Genomic DNA, 23987 nt, shown 5'->3' on the forward strand with positions numbered 1-23987 from the left:
TGCCCCCGGGCAGACTAAAAAACCTAAGTGGATCCGCTCTTGTTCTAAAGTATTATTATAAGGACAGAATAATATTCGTAAATGTTGAAATCGAGTAACAAAAACAAAATTTGACCTACGGCTTTAAACTATTTATCAAAATGATTATTTTATCAGCACATTATCATCAATTAAACTTTAATGTAAAGATAAAACTTGGATTAACAAGTTTTAATCGTTATCGATATTTGATAACTTCTGCTAATCCCAAGTCATTATAATATAATTAGGATATTTCAAAATCATTACCATTTAGTGGTAAATTTTTGGTCATTTATTGAGTATTTGGCCAAAATGTTTAAATTTTTTTTCTATTTATTCGTCTCGGTATATTTCGTTTATGCAAAACATGAACAATATGAGGGGTGAGTATTTTTTCTAGTGATTAAATTAATTAAAACTCATTATTATATATCTTAAACACAAATATAAAATCCTTTTCAACTATAATAAAAAAATGGTTAAGTACGATTCGGACTCGCCCAAGGTTTCTGTACCAATTTTAGGATTACGAACGGCAACGGGAAATACAACTTATAAAAATTTACAAACTGAAGTTTGTAGTCGTTTGCATTCATTTTGTATAAAATGAAACACAAGTATATATTTATGTTTTTCTTTTGCATGAAATTCTTATAAATTTTCAGACTACAGGTATTTTCAGATATGTGGTAATGTCTTATAGGTTTTCATTACACGGCATACAAAATAAAGAAAACCAATGCATAAATACCTATTATTTTACCTCGTATTTTAAAAATATTGAATTGTATCTTTTTTAATCCACCCTGCTAAGCATCAAAAAATGTAATGGCTTTTTTTATTTTATGGAACTTTCATGTACTTTACAGATATTTCTTATATGAAGTAAAAGTTAGCAGTTTGGATCAAGTACAGGAAGTGCATTCAATTGCACAAGATGTCGATGCAGATATTTGGTCATACGCACTCCCGGGACGAGAAGGATTGATTATGGTAGCGAAGGAAATGAAAGAATTATTTGAAAATAGTCTTAAAGCTATCGATGTCGAGTATAAAATCGATTCGTCTAATATTAAAGAGTAAGTACTGTAAACTATTGCCTCTTTTGAAGTTAAACGCCATCATTGTGGATTCAACCACCATCAAAATCACCCACTCAACCATATAAAACCCGTGATAAACGGACTATAAAGATTTCAGTTCCTTAATATAATTAAAGTTTAAGAAATTTTTTAAAAGCTTTAATACTAAAAAAAAATCTATAAAAAAATCAATATATTTTATATTGGTATTTTTGTCTATATTAAATTATGACAAAAGACGTGTGATCACCTCCATCCCTGATTAATAGACTATTGAATTTGAATGTAGGGTAATTATAATAAGCTTTATTTAGTAATTATATCTTCCACTGTGCAAAAATGACTTTAACTGAATGTTCCCAAATTGGAACAGCAGCCACGAATGGGCTGAATAAATAAAGAAAGGCAAATTGGTGACTTGATTAACGTCATTGCAAATTCCGCCGTATAATCCAAGGTTGAAACTATAATTATATCATAAATATAATGTCACAACAGTAGATAAATAATAGAATATGATATATTGTTGTAAATGAAATTATATCACATAAATAAATATGATATATGAAAAGTTTTCATATTCTTATCTCACTAAACACCGGAAATGTCTAAAGATTAAAAAAATACCAAATTATTAGCTAATTCTGAGCAAGAAGTTTGAAATTCAATCCTTGCAACCATCCACATTATGATAAAGAGAGTAATATTGAGCTCGAATTCAAAGTTGCTAATAACTTGCTAAGTGAGAAAGATATGCCGCGTTCACGAAATTACGAAATTCCTTTCCTTTAATTACTTACTTTATAATGGACGCAAAATTTTGGATCAAACCGCTGTTTGATATATTATTTTATATAAGTTCAACTTACTTGTGTATAAGATCGTTGCCCAAATGAAACGCATCTGAGTGTAAACGACATTTGGGGGTTCGAAATCATTTGGTATTCAGGAAAAATAGTAGCTTTACGCTATATCCTGCAAATAGCAGGATAGGCAGGGGAATCTAATATCAAGAGAAATTTTCGAAATATTGCGTGTTAAGTGATGGAATTCAAAGACACGCTTTGCCTCGTTACCAGTTATTTTATCCAGTAGAGAACTATTCTTCTATTAACGGACCGTCAGAACCCGTAGAGTAGGATACTAATATTATTTACTTTTTACAGAATTCTAGACCTAGAAGACACACTTTTAACTGAATGGCAAAAAAATAGCAACGCATCCGATCAGAGCAGATTTGGTTCTCGTTTGTCTTTCGATCAAATTCATAGATTCGATGCAGTAAGTTAATTGAAATGTACTTTTTACAAAATCTTATAATAAATGAATGTATAAATACAATACAAAAAATACCACTTTTCAAAATACAAATGTGGAGAATGGAGTTAGAACCCCGAACGGGGAATTCAGTGTCTTCACACTAAGTTCCTAGATTCCCTCTGCCTACTGCTGCTATTACCTGAACGCAGTATGAAGTTTCGAAGCTTCAAAATACGACCAATATTCATGTAAATCTAAAATAGTAAATAGTATTATTTTATAACTAGCGGACGCGCGCAGCTTCGCCCGCTTATTTGCACCCATAGGGGTAAATTAAAATAAACAACGAAACATGTGTTCAATGAAATATTTTTAAGAGTCTAAATTTCAAATTTTATAAAAATCGGTGGCGATTTAAAGATTTTTCCATACAAACTTTCACCCCTTATTGGCACCCCTAGGGGGTAAATTCAAAAAACCGTGAAACACGTGTTCAATTAAATACTTTTAAAAATCTAAATTTCAAATATTATAAAAATCGGCGCCAATTAATTTTTTTTTCCATACAAACTTTCAACCCCTATTTTACCCCTTTAGGGTTAAAATTTTTCAAAATCCCTTCTTAGTAGATGTCCAGATTACGACAGTAAACATCTGTCCAAATTTCACGTTTCTCCCATCAGCGGTTACGGCTGTGCGCGCGTCTTACCTCAGTCAGTGAAGACAAGTCCTTTTATATATATAGATTATATTTTTATATTATACAACATAACAGCAAAACTTTCCAGGTTGACAGGCACCTTGTGGACATAGCCAACAGGTTCCCAAATGTAGCTCGCGTTGTATCTGGCGGACGAAGTGTGCAAGGTCGTGATATCAAGTATTTGAGAATATCCACCACTAACTTCCAGGTAAAATATAGCAATAAGTATTAATAGCAAATATAAATAAATAGTTTGTATATTTTTAGAAAACGTATAAAAATTTAAATTGATTGGACTGTTTTCAAGAGTGTTGAAATTCGTATTTTAAAAACGGTTAAGTATGGAATAGCACTTTAAAGTATTGGAAATATTTTTATGTTATTAAAAGACAAAATATCTGTCCACACTATAATTTCAATAAATAAACAGGCGAATTATTATTTCTTACATCACACTTAGTGACAGATTGGTGATATATCACTTTATTCTTCTGTGGGTTTAAAGTAATGTATTTTTGTTGAAAAATTGATAATATATTTTTTAGGATAGAAGCAAGCCAGTTATTTTCATTCAATCTCTCCTCCACGCCCGTGAATGGATTACACTTCCTGTGACATTGTACGCAATACAAAAGTTGGTAGTCGATGTGACAGACAGTGACCTGGTGCAGAATATCGACTGGATCATCCTGCCTGTTGCCAATCCCGATGGCTATGAATTTACTCATACTAATGTAAGTCTTGTCATTTTAAGAATTAATCTTAAAAATAATAATATTTCGGTTTTTAAATTCTTCTCTTCCATTCAGATCTTACGATTTAACTAAGCGTGATTGAGCCAAATAACATTTTATTTATTTTCATTATATTTGAAAGAATGAAAAGCCCTAATAGAGGTCATATCGCGGAGTAAAATTCCCAATTTTCCAATTTTAATTATGATGGTGGGTTTTACCTACCATCATAATCTGCAGTCTGCGAGGCTGCGAGGCTTATGAAATGCGCTGTAACAAGCTATTAATTAGATTAACAGTACTTTTAAATAACTTAAACAATGTTTTTAGACTCGTATGTGGAGAAAGAATCGCGCTACTGGCTACGGCATCTGCCCAGGAGTTGATCTAAATAGAAACTATGATGCTATGTGGGGAACAGCCTCAAGTAACTCGCCCTGCACTGATACTTTCCATGGACCCAGAGCGTTCTCTGAACCAGAAACCCAAGTCACTAGAAATATTTTCAATGAGCACGGATCACGTATCAGGCTCTTCCTTGATATCCACAGTTTTGGAAGTATGATTCTATTTGGTTTTGGTGACAGAACTCTTCCGCCTAACGCATTAATTCTGAACATGGTAGGTGTACAGATGGCCCAAAGGATAGACTCTGTCAAATTGCCCGCTAACCCTAATTACAGAGTAGGGAATATCGTCGATGTTATCCGTTACTTTGCATCAGGTGGTGCCAGCGACTATGCCCAACTTATGATTGGTCAAGGCTTATCTTACACTTTTGAATTGCCAGCACATAGAAATTCCCTTGGTGTAAACGGATTCTTGGTTGATCCAGCATTTATACCCCAGGCAGCCTTCGAAACATGGGAAGGTATTAAAGTAGGCGCCAGATACGTAGCAAGAAACTAATAAAGAACTTTTAAAAATATTTTTCTTTTATTCTACTACATATTATATATTCAAAACTTTTTAAATATATATGAAATACAAGAAACCAGCATAATTTGCTAAAAGTTTTTAGTGTGTGAACATAATCTATGCATTCAACATCCTGTACATTTGAAATGTTTGTGTGTCTTATACATGCTCTGGAAGACAACTGCTTCCGATTTTAATAGCAATAACTTCATTATATAAAACGTGTCAGAACTTATGACGTCTGACTACAATAATTTTGATTTCCACTCGAATAAATTAATTATTGTCATTTCCTCGCTCTAGTAAATAATAAAAAAACGTATGTAACAATAAACGTTAAGTATCGCTCTCAACACGCAGACTTAATACTAGGTAGAGGTACCCTGCAATATGCGGAATTATGCTAATTAATTATAATATTAATAGATTGTATGTAAACTTAACTGAAGATTAATAAATTGGCTACTATGAGAAAATGTTGATAACTTACTTGGTGAATATAGTTGCCAAACCTAATTTGGGGGGAGTATGTAATCATGTTGTATAAAATTAACTACAAATATAAATTTGTAATGATTTTTTTCTATGAAATACCTATACCTATACCACTTTGTGCCTTTTAAAGCTGAATGTCCACAGGAAGTATCTTATGGGCTTAGAATACGCAGCGAATTTCATAAATAATGCAGTAAAACGATCAAAAACGCTCGTGTCTTTTAGAAGTTTAATTTTGTAGTGTGGAACAATAAAAAACAAATGTTGAACTTGAAATAGATAAACAAAATATTACTTGCTGATATCTTTTCTTATCTTTTCTTTATTTTATCAGCTCATTGATTTAAACTTACACGTTCTCTGCAAAGTTCTTTTGATGAAATTTTAGCCAATGTGTCTGCCAAAAATCCCACTCGTCTGGAAAATTGAGCGAAAATAGTGAACTGTCTTAACACTAGGATCCCTCTATATATTAACATTCTGCTTAATTTTTAATGTAAGTGTGATAGACAACATTTATCTTAGTTAAAATTAAATTTATCTTAGACAACATTTATCTTAGGCAGAAACAGCATTGTTTCACACTCGTAGGAGTGTACTCCTACGAGTGTGAAACAATGCTGTTTCTGCCACATTCCTGAAAAATGCGCACGACACCCTTTAGACCGCGTAATGCAGTTAACGTGTTAAATTTTAATTTTAAGATAAAATTTGGATTAACAACTTTTAATTCTTATCAAAACTTGATAACATCTGTTAATTCCAATTGATATGAATGATATTTCGGAATTATACACATTAAGTGAACAATTTTTGGTCGTTCAATGAGTATTTCATCAAAATGTTTAAAATTTTGTTTTCTTTGTTTGTATCAATAAATGTAATTTATGCGAAACACGAAGAATATGAAGGGTAAATATTTTTTATAATAATTAATAATTTTATGCATAATTAACCTTCAATTGATTTTTAAATATAAATTCAAATGGTAAGACAACCAAAGCGAGCCTGCCACATAACGATGGTTAAAGGTTTAAATACAATAAAATATATTTTTATTGTTATTATTTCTGAAATTTAAAGATATTTTCTGTTCTTATCTATTAAGCAAAAACGCACAGTAATGTTCCTCTTTATTGAGCCCTATCATATTTTATTACAGATATGTATTATATGAAGTAAAAATAAATAGTTATGACCAAGTACAAGAAGTGAATTCAATAGCACAATATGTCAATGCCGATATCTGGTCACGCGCACTTCCAGAACGCGAGGGATTAATTATGGTAGCAAAAGAAATGAAAGATATATTTGAAAATGGTCTTAGAACGATTGATGTGGAGTACAAAATTGATTCATCTAATATAAAGGAGTAAGTATCGTAGAAAAGTACCTTAACACTTGGTTCTCATTGAATATACATGATAAGGTGTGAAACTGACAAAAATTTTAGTAAAAAAATATTTTCATTTTTTATCAAAGGGGAAAAATTACATTTTAAAATATGAGTAGTACATACGTAAGTCAATAATATCTATATTTAGATATATATTTTAGTGAAAAACGAGATAAATATTATTGTGCTATAAAGGTAGGTACTAATTAATGACGACGTCATGATAACTTTTTATTGTTTCCAAAAAATAATACTTAATTTACTTACAGAATTCTAGACTTGGAAGACAAACTTTTAGCAGAAGTGTACAAAAAAAGTAATGCTTCGGATCAAAGTAGATTTGGCTCTCGTTTGTCCTTCGATCAAATTCATAGATTCGATGCGGTAAATTATTACATATATTGTTAATTTTAATTAGATAAGTATACATTTGTATACACACATGTATACTTATACAATTATAGAATACAATTATAGACTAGTCATCAACTCACGGTTTCGCCTGCTTGAACTACTCAATTATTTATTTACTAATCTTAAATAGGTACTTTGTGTCTAACAACAACATTATGATTGTAAAGATAATATCTGTACATTGTAAATTATGTTTGAAGTTTCGCCATCTTAGACCATGATGACTAGAGGAATATAATGTAAAAAATTGCTATGTATTGTTAGGAAAGAATCATTTAATGACACTTCAATATTTTTCAGGTTGACAGGCATCTTGAGGACATAGCCAACAGATTTCCAAATGTTGCACGCGTTGTGTCTGGCGGAAAAAGTGTTGAAGGTCGTGATATCAAGTATTTAAGAATATCCACGACCAACTTTGAAGTAAACATGAATATATACATATTTTTTAATAAATTCACTTTAACAATTGTTATGTTTTAAAGATTATATTGAATAAATCTAGATAACTAATAAGTTACTTCGCTTTCATTTTTGGTAAACTATTACTGTACTACTATTACTATTTTTATTATTATTATTATTTATGTTAATATTTTTTTAGGATATGAGCAAGCCAATAATTGTGATGCAATCTCTCCTCCACGCCCGAGAATGGATCACACTTCCGGTGACGTTGTACGCAATACAAAAGTTGGTGGAAGATGTGACAGATCGTGACCTGGTGCAGAATATCGACTGGATCATCGTACCTATTGCCAACCCCGATGGTTATGAATATTCTCATACTAATGTAAGTACAGACTTATATCGGCCTCAACTCTTTCTTGATATATGAATTTTAAGTAAGCAAACACAATAACTAGGTAACAGTTGTCGTGGTTCTCCGAAGCATATGTATAAATTTTCATTACAAATTATTACACATTTATAATCATTGTATATTTGTATAGAACTTTATAAAAATTGCAATAAGTTAATGATAACGTTGCATTTCAATCCTGAAGACATTGTCTAGCCAAACAAGAAAGACGATAATAGTTAGAATTATTAAATTCACCAAAAATGTTTGTATACCATTTTCATCGTTCCCTGTCACGCATTTCCTAGCTGTTGTAGCTCCAATAAATATTTACATATATGTTTTTTTAATTGTTTTAAATAATACTTTTTTAGAATCGTTTATGGAGAAAAAATCGCGCTACTGGCTATGGTGCATGCCCTGGAGTAGATCTCAATAGAAACTTCGACGCTATGTGGGGAACGGCCTCCAGTAGTGTATCCTGCACTGACACCTTCCATGGTCCCAGTCCATTCTCTGAACCAGAAACCCAAGCTACTAGAAATATTTTCAATGAGCACGGATCACGTATCAGGCTGTTCCTTGATATCCATAGTTTTGGAAGTATGATACTTTTTGGTTTTGGTAACAGAACTTTACCATCTAATGCTCTAATTCTGAACATGGTAGCTGTCCAGATGGCTCAAGGCATTGATTCTGTCAAATTACCCGCTAAACCTTACTATAGAGTTGGAAATATTGTCGACGTTATCCGCTATTTTGCATCAGGTAGTGCTGGTGACTATGCCCAACTTACGATGGGACAAGGTTTATCATACACATTTGAGTTGCCAGCAGCACATACTATTCCAGTTGGTGTTTTCGGATTCTTGGTTAATCCAGAATTTATACCCCAGGCGGCCTTTGAAACATGGGAAGGCATCAAAATAGGCGCCAGATACGTAGCACAAAATTATTAAAGAGATTTTATGATTAATTTTGTTTTATTGTATTTTTTATGCTATGCATATCATAGCTTTAGGATTTTTGAAATGTTTTTATGTATGTAAAACATAATATTAAGTGTTGTCGTCTAATACATAATTTAAGCGTCTCTCTTAAATAACGACACAACTCGATGACAAATCGATACCACTTAAAAAGTGGTCGTAAACATTTTCCACTTCCTTCTCGCGATACAAAAATAGATAATTTAAAAGATACTATTTTCGCAATAACTGCAGTAGCAATGGCGATTCTTCTATTTCAGAATGCTACCTATTGAATAATTGAGATCTTCACGTGACTGAGTTGTCGATGATCTTGTTCCAAGTTTAATAGCGACACCAGGAACTATATAGAGTAGGTATGCGTTATCGCATTTTAAGAGCAATTATAAATTAGATAATATATTAGAAATAGAAATTAGACAAGTAAAATAACACTAGTTATGAACTTATCTATCTTAGATTATATGAACAAAGTTCGACTGTAATATACAAAGGAATTGAATGAAAGATTGGAACCATAAAGCAGGGAAGGCAGCGGGAACCTAGTCTTAAGACTATGTGTCCTAATTCTGCTGAGAGGTACAGCATAAAATATTCTGACGGCGCACCGTACAAAAACAGACATCGGGAAATCCTGTTGTTTTTCAGCGCAGGTAAGCAATAATGGACGGAATTCGAACAATTCTTGGATGTAAGGAATGTTTACAATGGGTAAAAAGTCAGATGTTTTTCTTAGTCCTACTCAATTAGTCGTGTTTTTCCATACATTCTTAATATGTTTATACCTTACAAACGTTGACTTTTGTGTTGTGGATTTTTAATATTATTTATTTCAATTTGAACAGAGCAAACGAAATGAGATGCATTTAACGTGGGTCCAAAACGTAGCCGGTAGAATATGATTGTTTACAATATATGAGTTTATTCTGTCCTGTCTCCTGTCTGTTGGGCAGTGGAACTTTAGTTTCAATATCTGTCACTCATTGTATATCAAATGAAGAATGACGTGACTTATCAGTTTTTTCTCTTACACGAGGTTTCGAAAATACCTTTTCATTATTTTTTATATCTTTTTTATAGTTGATGTATGAGAACATTCCGTTCTCCACGCTGCCGAATTATTGAGATATTATGTATTGAGTGGCGTAACTCAAGGCCGCGTCTTGCCTTGTTACCAGAGCCGAGAAATGAAAATAATTCGTTCACTCGAAGTATAACAATAATTAAATAAATATATTATATGCTCCTATATTACACTATAACATTAATATTATCGAACACCAAATCAACAGTACATTTTTATTAGAAAAGTTCCTTCAATCGTGAACACGAAGCCTTATAAGAGAGTGAGAACGAAAAATATCGTCTCCGGATGCGACGTGATGTCATGCCCCCAGCGAGCTCTACACCTCTACAGTCTGGACGCTGTTAGTGATGTTTGTTTATATTACATTGAATGTAATAGTGCTTGAACAAATTAAAAGTTCCTTTGGAAAACAAACTACATATATTTAAGGTAATTTGTTTTTTTTAGTTTTCTACTTAAAATATCATATAATGCGGTTAATTTTTTTACTAGTTATATAAATTTCAGCACGGTACCTCCACGGAATCCCGGGATAAACGATGTTGATCGTCTGTCCGTCGCGTCGGGGAGAGACGGACAACAAAAGTGACCCAATAAGCGTTCCGTTTTTTTCTTTTTAGCTACGGAACCCTATAAATATATATTAAGCCTTGATATGTACACCGTATTATCCACAATATTAATATTTCGCAACATTAATCACCCAATTTCTAAAACAAATTTAACATTCAATTTATCTTACTCAAAGTTATACCGGTTACCCTTTAATTGTTCAAAACTTTTACGCTGATTCTAAATTAATAATTAAGGGCATTAAGTATTGTAGGCGTCTGCTGTCGATCGTTCATGATAAGATATACATACATTTACAATATATAAATATAATATATTACAACTTAAATACAAAAAAAACCAAGTTTACAGTTTTATGGCATAGCAGGATAATAGGCAGAGGGAACCTAGTGTTAAGATATTCAGTTTCCCACGCACCCTAATTTACGAGACATTGATCGAGGAAAATGAAAATAATTAATTTCGCAAGTGGAAATAAAACCCACAACTGTCGTGTTTACAGCCTGACGCTGTACCTCCTTCGCCAAGACGACCTCAACATAATAAAACAGAATAATCCAATAATATACAACGATTTAAATAGAAATCACATAATTTCAGCCACTGTTGCTAAATTCTCGAACGGATGTAGTATTATTAGGCGCATAAATCTATCTAACCGACTTGTCAGGGATAGCGTTTTGACATCGCTCGCACGCTCCGCTGGAACACAGTTAGCGATATATTATCATGCAAGTTGTTATATCAGATGTTTGTGTGTGATGTGGGATTATTTAGAAAAATAAAGCTACCTTGTAAACACGATGCGGTTTCGATATCATTGTGGAAATTGGAAGTTACAATGATATAAAGCTCTATTCTGTTCTATTCTTTGCATTGTCGCGTTGTGAACGTACCAGTTTAGTGTTCAATGTCACGTTTAAGAACACAAGACGTAGGGTAAGGGAAAAAAAAGAGATAATGTTACACAATGGGGAACTTTATAAGGAAGAACATCATAAAAGAGACGGATTAACTTAGATCAGGTGAAAAGGATGTGAGAAGGGGAATCATCGTTCAGGCCACATTCACATAGAGAATGGTCGCTGACCCGGATCTTCGTTAGATTGTGACCATATGTAAATCGAATATAATGAGAAAATAGAACCTAGCGTCATAAATTATCTCATGACACTAGGCTCTTTCTCTCCGCCCTAACAAAGGCGGGATACAGCGCGAAGCTAAAGAAATTATTCACAGTAGTATTGAACCCGCAACAGACATGTTCACAATCAAAGATATGTCACGACTATACAATCGTGATCTAATAAAGAATGTTTCACTGAAATCTCTGTGAACAATAAACCTAATTTCTCTAGTCTCAGAAAACATAAAAGAAAAAGTAGAATTAATCTTGCTACGAACACTTCGAGTGAAGGCTCAGACCGCAAGATATATAAAGTTGTAACGAAGGTCACTAATTTCACGATACACTGACTGACACTATAAGTTCAAACTTAGCTTTTTATAGCTTTTCATAAGAGCTATGTTTGTCTCGACAGTAGACGTAGGTTCAACTCGTTGTGTGTGGGTTTGATTTCCAATCTACATTTAGTGTGACTTCTTGACTTAGAACGGTAAATGGAAAACGGAGTGTCATAATACTAAGTTTTCTCTTGACAAAGAATGAACCTAAAAATACTTTTAAAGTATCTATATAATAACTTAAATATAAACCATTTTGTATTAAAAAGGAGATATAATTAATTAAATAATTGAACATTACAGCACTCTTTATCCCTCGATACAAATACGTGAATAATCGTACGTGAAAGCAGGTATCCGTTAATAGGACTGTTGAAATTGATAAATTTCGATTCCATTTGTCCTCTATTGGCTTAGTATGGATATTCCTACAATAAAATATATTCTATTTATTATTTGTGTATTAAGTTGAATTAGTGATTTAATTTCAAAACTTGTGGTGGTACGCGTACTAATAAGATATATTTAACACCAAATAAAAGCCTGTAAAAACTTTGATATTAATATATTATTATTATATTTCGTTTCATCGTCGTGCTAACAAGACTAAGTGTTAAGTTCCGCCACTCAGGATGTAACGATATATTATTTTAATTCATCAAAATATTTTAGAATTAATATTAAGTAAAAAGAGCATATCCTTACAAAGTGTAGCTAATAGCGTCGGTGAATAAACCCTGTCACATGTAACGCGTCTATCAATAAAGCTGAGACTGATTGCCGCATTAATAAACAATACTCGGCTTACAAATAGCGGGACTTGAAATGTTCAAATTAGAGAGAGAAAAATATACAGGGTTTTCTAAAAACATTTTTAACAGAAACATAAGCTTTTTTAACTAAATAATTGATATTTTTACTCAGCTGAAACAAACGTTTTAATTTGAAAGAAACATGCATATCACCTCGACCTCGTACTAATCGAATTGAATTATTACATACACTAATAGGGTATTTTACATACAATTTATATGCAACAGTGAGGCTAATGTACACATTGCATGTCGAGTTTCATATAATTTATCAAATTGATCATCAATCTAAGTAGGTACAGCTTTCGTAAAATACCTACACAGACCACATATACAATAGTTTTCCATGTGAAAATCGTGGGAATCTTTGCAAAGTATATACATATATAGAAATAAGTAAAAATAAACACTTCTATTCTCCACTTTCCGCTGATTCTGGAGGTAATGAATATTGAATGAATCAAGCGTACGACTAAACACCACAGGTTGTGATTTAATATTTTCGTTTCCTCGCTCTGATAACGAGGCAAAGCGTGTCGTTGAGTTCCACCACTCAACAAACAATGGTTCCAGAATTGAGCAGTGGGGAACGGAAGTGTCTTAATGGGAATGGATTATCTAGTTTAGTATTAGTTTTCTAAACCAATTGAATTCAAAACAGTTACTTAGAATATAGCTCTACGAAGAAGACAACTTTCGAGAAACTCAGTGATTGATATTTTATATAATTTTATTTCTGATTATTCTGCTCTTGATTATTTATTATTATTTTTATTTATGCAGCAGGAGGATTATTTATCGTGCAGGATGCAGCGTAGCTTCACGCTGCACGGTAGAAGCAGGGTAGACAGAAGGAACCTGGGAACCCAGTATCAAGATACTCCGTTTCCATTAAAACACTTACGTTCCACGCTAAATATAAAATAATTAATAAATGCATTTAAAACTGATATAAATATTTCAAGTGAACTAACAAGAACGAGCGATAGATGCGAGGAATTAAGCTATTAACGCCGACTCGGAGACGGTGAAAACAATTTAGTTCACCGTCTATGTTTGATTTCTATCACACCGCTATATTTTGTTTTTGATATAAATTGATATTTTTTTATAAATTTAAAACGCGCGGAGCGCGTGCCAAGTTTCTGGGTTTCAGAACTGGCGAGCAGCACCGTGTGTTATTTTACACGAACCATTTGAAGCCACTTTTTACCTATTCGTAACTCAAAAACTATTCCACCTAAAGCTGTCATATTTGGCTCAAATATTTAGACCCCCTACCTGTATACGTGCATAAAATTTCATAAACACAGCTCAAACAGTTATTTAGATAATGACGTCCAAAAATCTTAAATTTTTAGGGGGGTGACTGACCTATAGACCTTAATGTTAACCATGTTCCAGATGATCTAGAATGGTGAAATTTAGCATCCGGTTAAGTAATTGGGTGTATGTCAAGGGAAAAATCCGAAACTAGTATTTTTTTAAATATTTTCTTATAATTTTTCAATAAATAGATTCAATTAGGAACATTTACTTATAGCACCTGTAATGAAAGCATAGCAATCAAAGTTAATGATAACTGATTTTTAGGCATAGCGCCTGCCAACAAAATAAGAGCAATGCATTATTTATAAATATGTTGCTTTAATTTATGTCACGCGTTAGTAAATATTTTATTTGTTTTGTAGACTAACTTCACTATTACTTACGTAAGCCATCTAAAACAACACGATGCTTTCAAGTATATTTTAAGATAAGATATGTCTCCATTTGTAGCTGAAAATGAGTCTAATTAATGTCCTGAGAAAGCCTGCCATCATGTGGACTTCAAGGGCTTCACGTAAAAATATAAAAATATAATAAATGAATTAACATCCTTCATTATTATTTATTACTAGCGGACGCGCGCAGCTTCGCTTGCCTATTTAAGGGTGAATTCTAATAACCCATAAAACATGTGTTCAATGAAATATTTTTAAGTCTAAATTTCAAATTTTATAATAATCGATGGCGTTTTAAATATTTTTCTATATTCGGATATATATATATATATATATATATATATTCGGATTCGAGCACTATCCTTATAAGTCCTGGGCCAGCCCCTAAGTTGGAAAAGTTCAGGTACCTTGGATCCGTCATGCACGAGTCTAGAGGCATCGATCACGATCTCCATGGTCGGATAAGCGCTGCCGGGGCTAAGTGGCGGGAGGTCACTGGTGTGGTCTGTGATCGCAAGATACCGTCCAAACGTTTTCCGACTTAGGGGCTGGCCCAGGACTTATAAGGATAGTGCTCGAGTCTGGGCTCTCGCAGGCCATATACTCGGTCTTTGACACATAGCCAATATGCATTTCATTCATGTAGAATGGTTATGTAACGCTAATGCTGCAGCTAGAATGTATCGGAAAAGATACCAAAACGTTGAATGTCATCCCGATTATCGTGTATTTAGATTTTTCTCTCTTCAACAAAGAAGTAATCCAACAAGTGTCGTACCATTTCGGAATCCAGATTAAATGCGCCAACTTTTAAAGTTACTTGCAAAAACAGTGTAGTATATTTTTTTTATAGTACAGTCGGTTAAAGTTGGGTGTAGTAAATATTTTGAATTTAATGTTTGGCAAAAACACGATATTTTATTGAAAACTGATGCAGGTATGTTTCAATCTTAAACTGTAATTCACAGAAGGGTTACTCATGATTACATTACAGAAAAAAAAATGAAGAAAAAGTAATATTTGTAGTCCTGGGACTTGAAAAACCATCACAGGGTGTCGGTTTTTCCGATATTTTTTAAAATCAATATAATATGAAAAATACTTTATATTTTTTTTTATATTTGTCTCATAACTGTCATGACTTGGTCTATCACCTGGTTTCGTTTTATCGTTGACTCCTGGGACACCCTGTATATAGATAATTTAAACATTTTAGTACTTATTATACTAAGAGTATTTGCATAGTCGATTAACGTATTTGATATTAAATACCTGAAGAACTTTTATTAAATTAGTGAATCACTTTTACATTTTTAAATATAAATTATTATAAAAAAAATACATTTAAAAATATTAAAAAATTACATTTAAAAATATTAAAAAAACCACTCTTCCGAGGGCGGGACAAGGGTCCAAGCCATCGGTGGCTAGGGCTCCAGAGAGAGGAACCGCCGCACAATACGTGCCGTCTCAAGTAACACTGCCTTCTGTATCCGGTTCTTGATCCAACAGCTAAGCGATAGCCTCTTAAGGTGTTGGTCGAGGCTTTTCGCTATTAAACCGTTAACCGAAACCACTATCGGCACAATGATAACAAATAACAAATTATTATTACAATATTTAAGTACTAAGTCCTATAAGGGTTCTGTTTTATTGCTTTCGAGGTACAGAATCCTAAAACAGAAAAAAATACACTAAAAAATGAATATAAATAAAAGCTTTTAAAAAGTAATTATATTGATAGAAATATATATAAAATTTAATAATAATATACTATCTGTAAGGTCAGTCGTGGCACAGGGGCATAAAGTGTGACTGTAAAACCTGACTGGTTACTGGTTACTAGTTACTGAGTGTTTTAACACTAGGTTCTCTCTGTCTACTCTTCTGTGTGCGGGATACAGAGTAAAGCTGATTTGATTTTTATTTTGAAACATTGTCAGCCTACCAGCTATCTTAACAGAAGTAATTATAAAGTAATTATTAACAGTAAAAATTTAAGTAATTGTTAATAAAAAAATAAGAGAAAAAAAGAGAAAATTAAAAATTACTTAAACAAAATAATAAAAAAAACCAAAATGTGGTGTCGTGGGACACCAGTTAGGAACGAAGTTCGACGAACGACGAGTCCTTCGGCTAATGTAGAATCGACACAAATTGCAAAGTGCTCAATTTTATGTAGGTTTTCTTGATTTTCTCTTAAATTTTGCTGATTTGTTTTTATTTAAGTACAAGTAAGTATTTAGAAAATTCAGTATTTTAGGAAATAATAAATTACTTAAAATAAAAAAACATCGTAATTCAAATTATCAACTAAAAAAAGAAAGAGGGAGAAAGAGAAAGGTATTATACACTACTCGTCTGTGTATGCGACTGTCGCGCCTGCGCACGTCTCATTTAACGGTTTTATTCCACGCATTTTTCTTACGGTTTTACTATCACATTTTTTTCAGTCCGGTCACGCAGCGAAATCCCTATCCCTTCCAAGCCTGCCGTAAGGAACTTCGTTCCAATAAATAAATCCGCTTTACGGTGTATCCCACACATAGCGGGGTAGACAGAGGGAACCTAGTGTTAAGACATTCAGTTCCCCTCTTTCCATCGAACTCTGGAGGCATTGCGTGTTGAGTTATTCCAACAAAATAATAAAATTAGAAAAAAGTAATAATAAATTTATCAGATTTCTAAACGCAGCATACATTAATTACTTTATAATCTGACAACTGTCATTTAATCAACAAAATAAAAACTATAGTCGAGATTCATAGATAAATATAATCTAAATTCATATATAATTAAATATCATCTTAAGAGTAATAAAACATAATATTATTGACTATAATAAAAAAAGTAAATACCTAATTATATTAGATACATTTTATTGTACGAAGGCGCTCATATTTTAATGTTTTTTTTGGCCTGGGTTTCATGATTTTACTGGTTTTAGGAACACTTGTAAAAACGGCAGAGAACGAAGTTAACCTTGGGATCATATCAATTCAGATTGGTACCGTCAACACTTAATAAACTTATTGTTTATATTTTTTCCAAGACATGTTGAACAATGAGTCGTTCAATAGAATTGCTTGTGGGTGAAACAAGAACCTTACACCGAATTGTTCCAATGCCTCCCGATGGGAGCTGTCTCTTCCATGCTATTGCATATTCTTTGTTTGAGCGTATTGATATACAACAAACTAATAAATTACGCGAGACTATAGTAGAGTACGTATGTCGTAACTGGAATGATTAAGTATCTACACTAGCGCTCGAAACGGGAATCCTTACTCTTCTAAAGAAGACATGCTTTGCTTAACTACGTACGGAGCTACTTCCGAAATAAAGGCTGCAGTAGATTTGTACAATATTAAGATAGAAGTGTATTATCACAATGGTGTCCTACTTGGATTATTCGGCGAAGAGAAATGTCCTATGAAGCGCTTACTCTAAACTATGTTTTAAAAAGAGCAACTCTTGAGTTTCTTGCTATAGTAGCTTCCTATAGGAAAAGTACTTGTAATGGCCAAATTGAATAAAGAATATTTTGATTTTGATAACATTATGAACTTCCTACTTATAATTTCTGTACAAAAAGTAATGATATCCCATCAAAAACATAAATGTAAAAAGAAAGCCAAGTTCTGTAATAAAACGTATGCTTTCAGCGATAAAAGAAGTGAGATGTAAATGTATGCCAAGTTCAATGGTCAGTCCTGAAATTTATTTTTAACAATATAAAATATTTTATAACAACTGAAAATGCCCATTCTTCTTACAACTTGGAGACTTCATTTATGTGTAATATCTGACTTGGCTAGTTTTCAAATTAATTTACATCGATATTAATGAATGTATTCAAATTCTATTCTATTCTATTCAGATTCTATTGTAAATTCATATGAAAACTAGCCAAGTCAGATATTACACATAAATGAAGTCTCCAAGTTGTAAGAAGAATGGGCATTTTCAGTTGTTATAAAATATTTTATATTGTTAAAAATAAATTTCAGGACTGACCATTGAACTTGGCATACATTTACATCTCACTTCTTTTATCGCTGAAAGCATACGTTTTATTACAGAACTTGGCTTTCTTTTTACATTTATGTTTTTGATGGGATAAATGTATACATCTAGATTGTACTTGTAGAGTGCACTAGTGGAACTATTTCGAAACTGATTAGATAGGAAATTAAACACTATTGGTGGGAAGAAGGCCCCTTAAACCTACATTTGGGTAGCATTACCCCAGGCAATGCTATGAGCTTCAACGGAACAAAATTTATCGAAAAAATTAAAAAACCCAAAGAGAATCATCTTATATCCCCCAATGGAAATACATTTTAAAATCTACTTAACCAATACAGATGACACTCTTTAATGTTGTTATTCTCTAAATTAGAATATATACCACACTTAAATCAATAAACACCCCTTCCCTACTTTCTGCCCAATTTTAAAAATCTAGTGTATTTGCGGAATGAGTTACATTCATTTCCTTACTTTTGTTGCCAGAGGGAGGTAATGAAAATAATTCATTTTATAAAACGGGAATCGAACTCAGAATATGGCCAGAATATGACGGCATATTTACATTCAGACACTATGCCGCTCCACCACGACAACCTCAAATCTTACTTCAAATCTACTGAAAGCTTGAACCTCCAATTTACAAGGATCTTCAAATGTTATATTGTTATTTCCTTTTATTTAATTGAAAAGCAACAATACAACGGTGTGATACAAACTCCCCTCGCGCTATATTTCTTCTCGGACCAAACGACATATTCATATTTAAATTTATTGCAAAACTTGCATAGTAAAGCGGCGGCAGCGGGCAACGAACCTTTTGTTCTAGTTTGTCTGCACTCTACATTGAACAGCTTATGTTGTTTTGTTAGGATATTTGTTTTTGTTGGGAAACGTAATATGGCTGTAATTATGACGGCTGTGAATTCGATTTCTACTCGTGAGTTTTAATTAATTTCATATATTCGCTCTAACAAGACAATGTACGGCGCTGAGTTTCGCAGTTAAGCGAAATCGTAAATAAAAGCTAGTTTTTTATAACCTGGCCAAGGATAGAAGGCTCGAAGTAAATTCTCTACAAAGCTATATAGATATTTACCTACAGTAGAGTATAAAATAATGATCTAATCATTAGGTAAAATCAATAGAATAACGAAAGTCTACGTGAAAAGCATATAAAACAAGTTAGCGCTGCGCCGCAAGTAAATCAAAGGGCAAAGGGAAGAAATGCCAGTAGTAAATTACATTAATGACTCAAAAAGCTGTACTTTAGGAATCGACGCTAAAGCTTTGAACTTCGGATGAGTTAAGAAAATTCAAATTTTTGGGGGAAAAAGAAAAGAATTTATGAAGAGGCTGTCGGAGCGCAGTGGCGCTGATTGTGGCTGCAATGGCAATGGTCGTATGTGCTATTCCTATTTGGGGGAATGAATTATGGATCTCCACGTCGCACTTTGCTTTGTTACCAAAGCAAAGAAACCAAAATATTAAATATTTCATTTCCTCGGTTGGGAATCAAACCCACAACCTGTCACGTTTACAGTACCCGTACCCGTGCGCCACGACGGGCCTCTTAATGAAATACTCATATATTTTAAGACACGACCGCACAGTTAAGTGTAATATGTGGTGGAACCAATGTTAATGTATGCAATATATCAAAAACCATGCGGAAAAAGATATTTATCTTTCTTTTACTAGACACATTATCTTTGTAAATGAATTATCGTCTCTGATAAAAGTATCTACCATTAAGACCGTTTCTTCCTAAATGTACTTAAAATAAATGAAATATTAAGTAAGTTTTCAGCCATAAGGCCGTCGTCGTGGCGTGAGACTGTAAAGGCGACAGGTTGTGGGTTCGATACCCAGTCGAGTCTCTGGTAACGAAGCAAAGCACACTCAACAAGCAATGCCTCCAGAATTCGGCGGCAAGTATCTTAATGAGAATAGATTGTCTTAAACTGCGTGCAATGCCCTACGCCCCAATAAAAACATTAATTATAGTAAGCAAAAATCTCAAAACAAATTTTATACATTAAAAAGTTTTATTCAAAGTAATTTGTTGATTAGCATCCATATTCTTGGTTAATTCGAACAGAATTGCTTTTCGTTTCAAGAAACAAAAGAAGTCGTCGTATGCTACACTTTTATATGATCGTAAAAATTTTATATTTTAGGATCGTACAAAATTATATACATTATTTTACAATTGTTGTAATGCTAACAATATAAGCCTTTGTAATGAGACAACCCGCTATTGATGCGTTGTTACGTTGATGAATCGAACTCTAAGCAATAACTGACGTGTTAACTATAGTACTAATTATAAATGCGGCGAGAGTTCTAATATTATACTGGCCTGGTAAATGGGCTTAAGTTTGGGAAGAATAAAAGAAAGTTCGATCTGTTTTAACTAAAAAGAATAAATGCTTCACGTGACAGGGTAGGCAGAGGGTACACAGTGCTAAGACAATCCAATCTCCATTATCCGCTGAATTCTGGAGGCTTTGCGTGTTGAGTGGCGGAACTCAACGCCGCGCTTAGAATTTTCTTATTTTGAATTTAAAAAATAATGAAATAAACATAAATGTTGGTTAATAAATATGATATTTGTACCATATTGTCTATAAGCCATGCTTACCACTGGAGCCCATGGAAAATATATGTAGATACGCCCGCGTAGCTTTGTGGTACGTTTTACTCGTGAGTCATATGCCTTGTATAGGTTATATCAACTATCAAGTATCAAGTATGTACGCTTGCGATACACCAATCCTCTTGTGTATTCTGCAGTACATATCAATCAATCGAGTGTCAGTTTATGCGGGTCCCACTAAATATAATTATTAGTATATAGATATATACTTTATATTTGAAATACTTTATATTTCTTTTTCACATATGAGGGAGGGACAGGGAGCCAAAGTTGTGTGAGACAGTGTTGAGACACTCTATTTTCCGCTCTCCGATCAAATTAAAGATTTCTATCGATCGATGTCGATTTTGTATATAAAACTGTTTTTGAGTAACAAACAGCACCGCTGAAACTGAAAGTGGCTTGGGAGTGAAGGGAAGTACTAAGAGAGGATTCCTGATATTCCTACATGAACGGCAAAACGAGCGTTTTATACAAAATTATATTCATAATAACAATCTAATTTGACTTTGTTTTCTAAGTTTTCTACAATTCCCCGCTCTCCGCCCTTTTTTGCGAACGATCGAGTGGGAATCGTACCCATAACCGTTATGTTTACTGTTGGACTCTATGCCACTGTGGAAGGACATCCTCTATACAATTGACTTATTAATATGGAAGAAAATTTTGTAAATCTTATATTTTAATGTCGAAAGATCAATGTCAAACATATTGGTATGATATATCAATGCAATCATAATATAGAACAAAAAATTGCTATAGTAAAAACACTATAAATCGTTGTCTATGACAAGAAACAATTTTTTTATTCAAAATTTAATATTAAAATATATGAAAACATCTAGCTGTACCTATCAGGATTACATCACCTACTTAATTATATAGATCCGGTAGTTGTAAATGTTGTAGTAGTTACTGCAGGACCGGTAGGAGGATAATGTGGCTCTGAATTTTTCATTTCCAACCTTACATCAAATTTATAAGATCCAGGACATTCGAAAACCGCTAATCCTATATGTTTTTCATCTGTATATTCAGTACCGTTACATGTAAATGGCTTAGTGCATCCTCTTGGTAGATTGTCACCAAAAATTGTGCATATTTTCTTCAAATACCAGCTATCGGATACTTCGAATACTGTATTTTTGTATCCAATTTCTATGATAGGACTTGCGTCGATGCCTAGCTGGTTATATTTGGATGCAGATAGGCTGGCGTAGTTGCCTTTGGTTAAAACACAGTTCTTATACTTAATTGAATCAATACCAGTAGCGCAAAGACAAGTTTCACTGGGATTACCTGTATAAGAAAACCTATATTTATTATTACGTATCTCATAATATTTAGTCACGTTTTTAACAATTAAAATGTAATTTGGTAAAAAGTGGGAAACGGAAGTGCCTTAATGGGGAGCGGAGTGCTAGGTTGCCAAGATCTCCCTACGAAGATAAAAAAACCACAAATAACTTCTTTAATTTTTGATCAGAACACTTATGCTTCATAAGGTAGTGACGTACCTACCTACCTTCCGGTAGTGACGTAGGACGTTATTTTCGCCTATTGCTAAATAATGCATGGTCTCGTCTACTCACCATCCGCTTCACATTTCAAATATTGCGCTTGCAAAAACGTATTCATCTTCATTTCGTTCAAAGCGCACATCTGTGGCACTGTGTACCTCCCGCTGCCTTGTAAATAATATTCTACGGCTATTTCTCCACCGATATTGTCGATTATCCACGGATAGGTCCTTGTGAAGAAGGCGGTATCCTTAAAAACGTCGCCATATAGGGAAATAATATAAGCCGCGTCAGTTGGCATTAGGAAACACAAAAGTAAAAAATACATTGTCTTTTATCCGTAATGTGCGAATTTGTTATATTGGAAGGTGTTAAAGTAAAATCTTTTGTTTAGAGCGAGTACTTCTGATCGAGTAGAATGAGCTCAATTCACCTAAATTTCGATATGACCTCTTTATTTAATCTGTCTGTTGTTAATATCCATCTATTAATAATCGTGGTAATCGTTCCAATGATAACTATATATACACTTGTGAACGTCATTTAATATTATTACTTAACTTTCCTTATCTGAACACAATTTAAACTATTTCTTGACGTATTTTAAGGTCAGTGTATATACTTATGCCTCATTTATATTTATTTGTTAAGAGAGAGATAAGAGAAAAAATATTTTATTGAGTATATTTCAATGGATTCACAGATTTGTGAGAAGTAGATAGAAATTTAAATACGTCACTATCCTTTATTATTTTCTTTTAGCATGATTTAAAGTTTAAAATCTTGATAAATTATTTTAGAGGGAATTTAAAAACACTGCGAGTTGATTAGGGGAACAACTAACGAATGAACTTTGTCTTCTTCCTAGAATGAGAAAAGAAAAATAATTTATTCTTCCGAAGAGAATCGAACTGACAACCACTTACAGACAGACGAGCCGTGAACATCGACGGCATCTGTATATAATTATATATTTTTTTACAAAGCTTTGTATTGTGTTGTACAACACAAATGAGCAGCTATTATCCTACGCCTTACAATTTGTTTGAAATTTTAATAATCTTGTTCATTATAAAGAAAAATCCTTCTTCAATCCTAAACATAATGAGGATTTTGTTTTTTACAAAGAATTTCTATTCGGTTTTCACGACCGAGTGACGACTTGCCTTTAAAAATGAAGATAAACCACTCGGCTCATAAAATGAAAATAAAATAAATTGCTACCGTTTATAAAAATATTTTGAATAATATTAACTTAAAGTATTCAAGTAACAGTAGCGATTGGTATTTAAGTATATTTTTCCG

At 33.0% G+C, this 23987-nt stretch overlaps 3 protein-coding genes and 1 long non-coding RNA gene across 5 annotated transcripts in view; 3 read left to right on the top strand and 1 right to left on the bottom strand.

The window, feature by feature from the left end:
- The window catches only part of LOC146533217 (uncharacterized), a 316872-nt gene that overhangs the window by 46571 nt on the left and 246314 nt on the right, over positions 1–23987 (top strand). The gene's annotated exons all lie outside the window — the stretch shown is intronic.
- On the top strand, positions 280–4728 carry LOC146533224 (carboxypeptidase B-like). Its single transcript, XM_085196391.1, has 6 exons — positions 280–404; positions 891–1100; positions 2270–2384; positions 3152–3274; positions 3612–3800; positions 4131–4728. Exons 1-6 carry the CDS (start codon positions 334–336, stop codon positions 4707–4709), a joined length of 1287 nt encoding a protein of 428 aa, XP_085052517.1. The 5' UTR covers positions 280–333; the 3' UTR covers positions 4710–4728.
- On the top strand, positions 5402–8801 carry LOC146533225 (carboxypeptidase B-like). The gene is made up of 6 exons (XM_085196198.1): positions 5402–5406; positions 6355–6585; positions 6879–6993; positions 7324–7446; positions 7628–7816; positions 8200–8801. The coding sequence occupies exons 1-6, from the start codon at positions 5402–5404 to the stop codon at positions 8782–8784; spliced, it is 1248 nt and encodes a 415-aa protein (XP_085052324.1). The 3' UTR covers positions 8785–8801.
- LOC146533226 (uncharacterized) lies at positions 20356–23182 on the bottom strand. Of its 2 annotated transcripts, XM_085196545.1 has the most exons (3): positions 23116–23181; positions 22755–22932; positions 20356–22461 (listed from the first exon to the last, which is right to left on the bottom strand). In XM_085196545.1, the coding sequence occupies exons 2-3, from the start codon at positions 22822–22824 to the stop codon at positions 22040–22042; spliced, it is 492 nt and encodes a 163-aa protein (XP_085052671.1). In that variant the 5' UTR covers positions 22825–22932; positions 23116–23181; the 3' UTR covers positions 20356–22039. The 2 variants fall into 2 exon arrangements, with proteins under 2 accessions (XP_085052671.1, XP_085052670.1); XM_085196544.1 differs by having other exon boundaries at positions 20370–22461; positions 22755–23182.

This window comes from Heliconius melpomene, chromosome 13, assembly GCF_056956725.1.
Source record: "Heliconius melpomene rosina isolate 202511_hmr_F chromosome 13, ASM5695672v1, whole genome shotgun sequence".
Taxonomy (NCBI): domain Eukaryota; kingdom Metazoa; phylum Arthropoda; class Insecta; order Lepidoptera; family Nymphalidae; genus Heliconius; species Heliconius melpomene.

Coding starts and splice junctions, on each gene's coding strand:
- LOC146533226 (XM_085196544.1), bottom strand. CDS start 23,010: ATGTATTTTTTACTTTTGTGTTTCCTAATGCCAACTGACGCGGCTTAT. Junction 22,462..22,754: donor TTTGAAATGTGAAGCGGATG/GTGAGTAGACGA, acceptor TTTCTTATACAG/GTAATCCCAGTGAAACTTGT.
- LOC146533224 (XM_085196391.1), top strand. CDS start 334: ATGTTTAAATTTTTTTTCTATTTATTCGTCTCGGTATATTTCGTTTAT. Junction 3,275..3,611: donor TATCCACCACTAACTTCCAG/GTAAAATATAGC, acceptor TATATTTTTTAG/GATAGAAGCAAGCCAGTTAT. Junction 3,801..4,130: donor ATGAATTTACTCATACTAAT/GTAAGTCTTGTC, acceptor CAATGTTTTTAG/ACTCGTATGTGGAGAAAGAA.
- LOC146533225 (XM_085196198.1), top strand. Junction 6,994..7,323: donor AAATTCATAGATTCGATGCG/GTAAATTATTAC, acceptor AATATTTTTCAG/GTTGACAGGCATCTTGAGGA. Junction 7,447..7,627: donor TATCCACGACCAACTTTGAA/GTAAACATGAAT, acceptor ATATTTTTTTAG/GATATGAGCAAGCCAATAAT.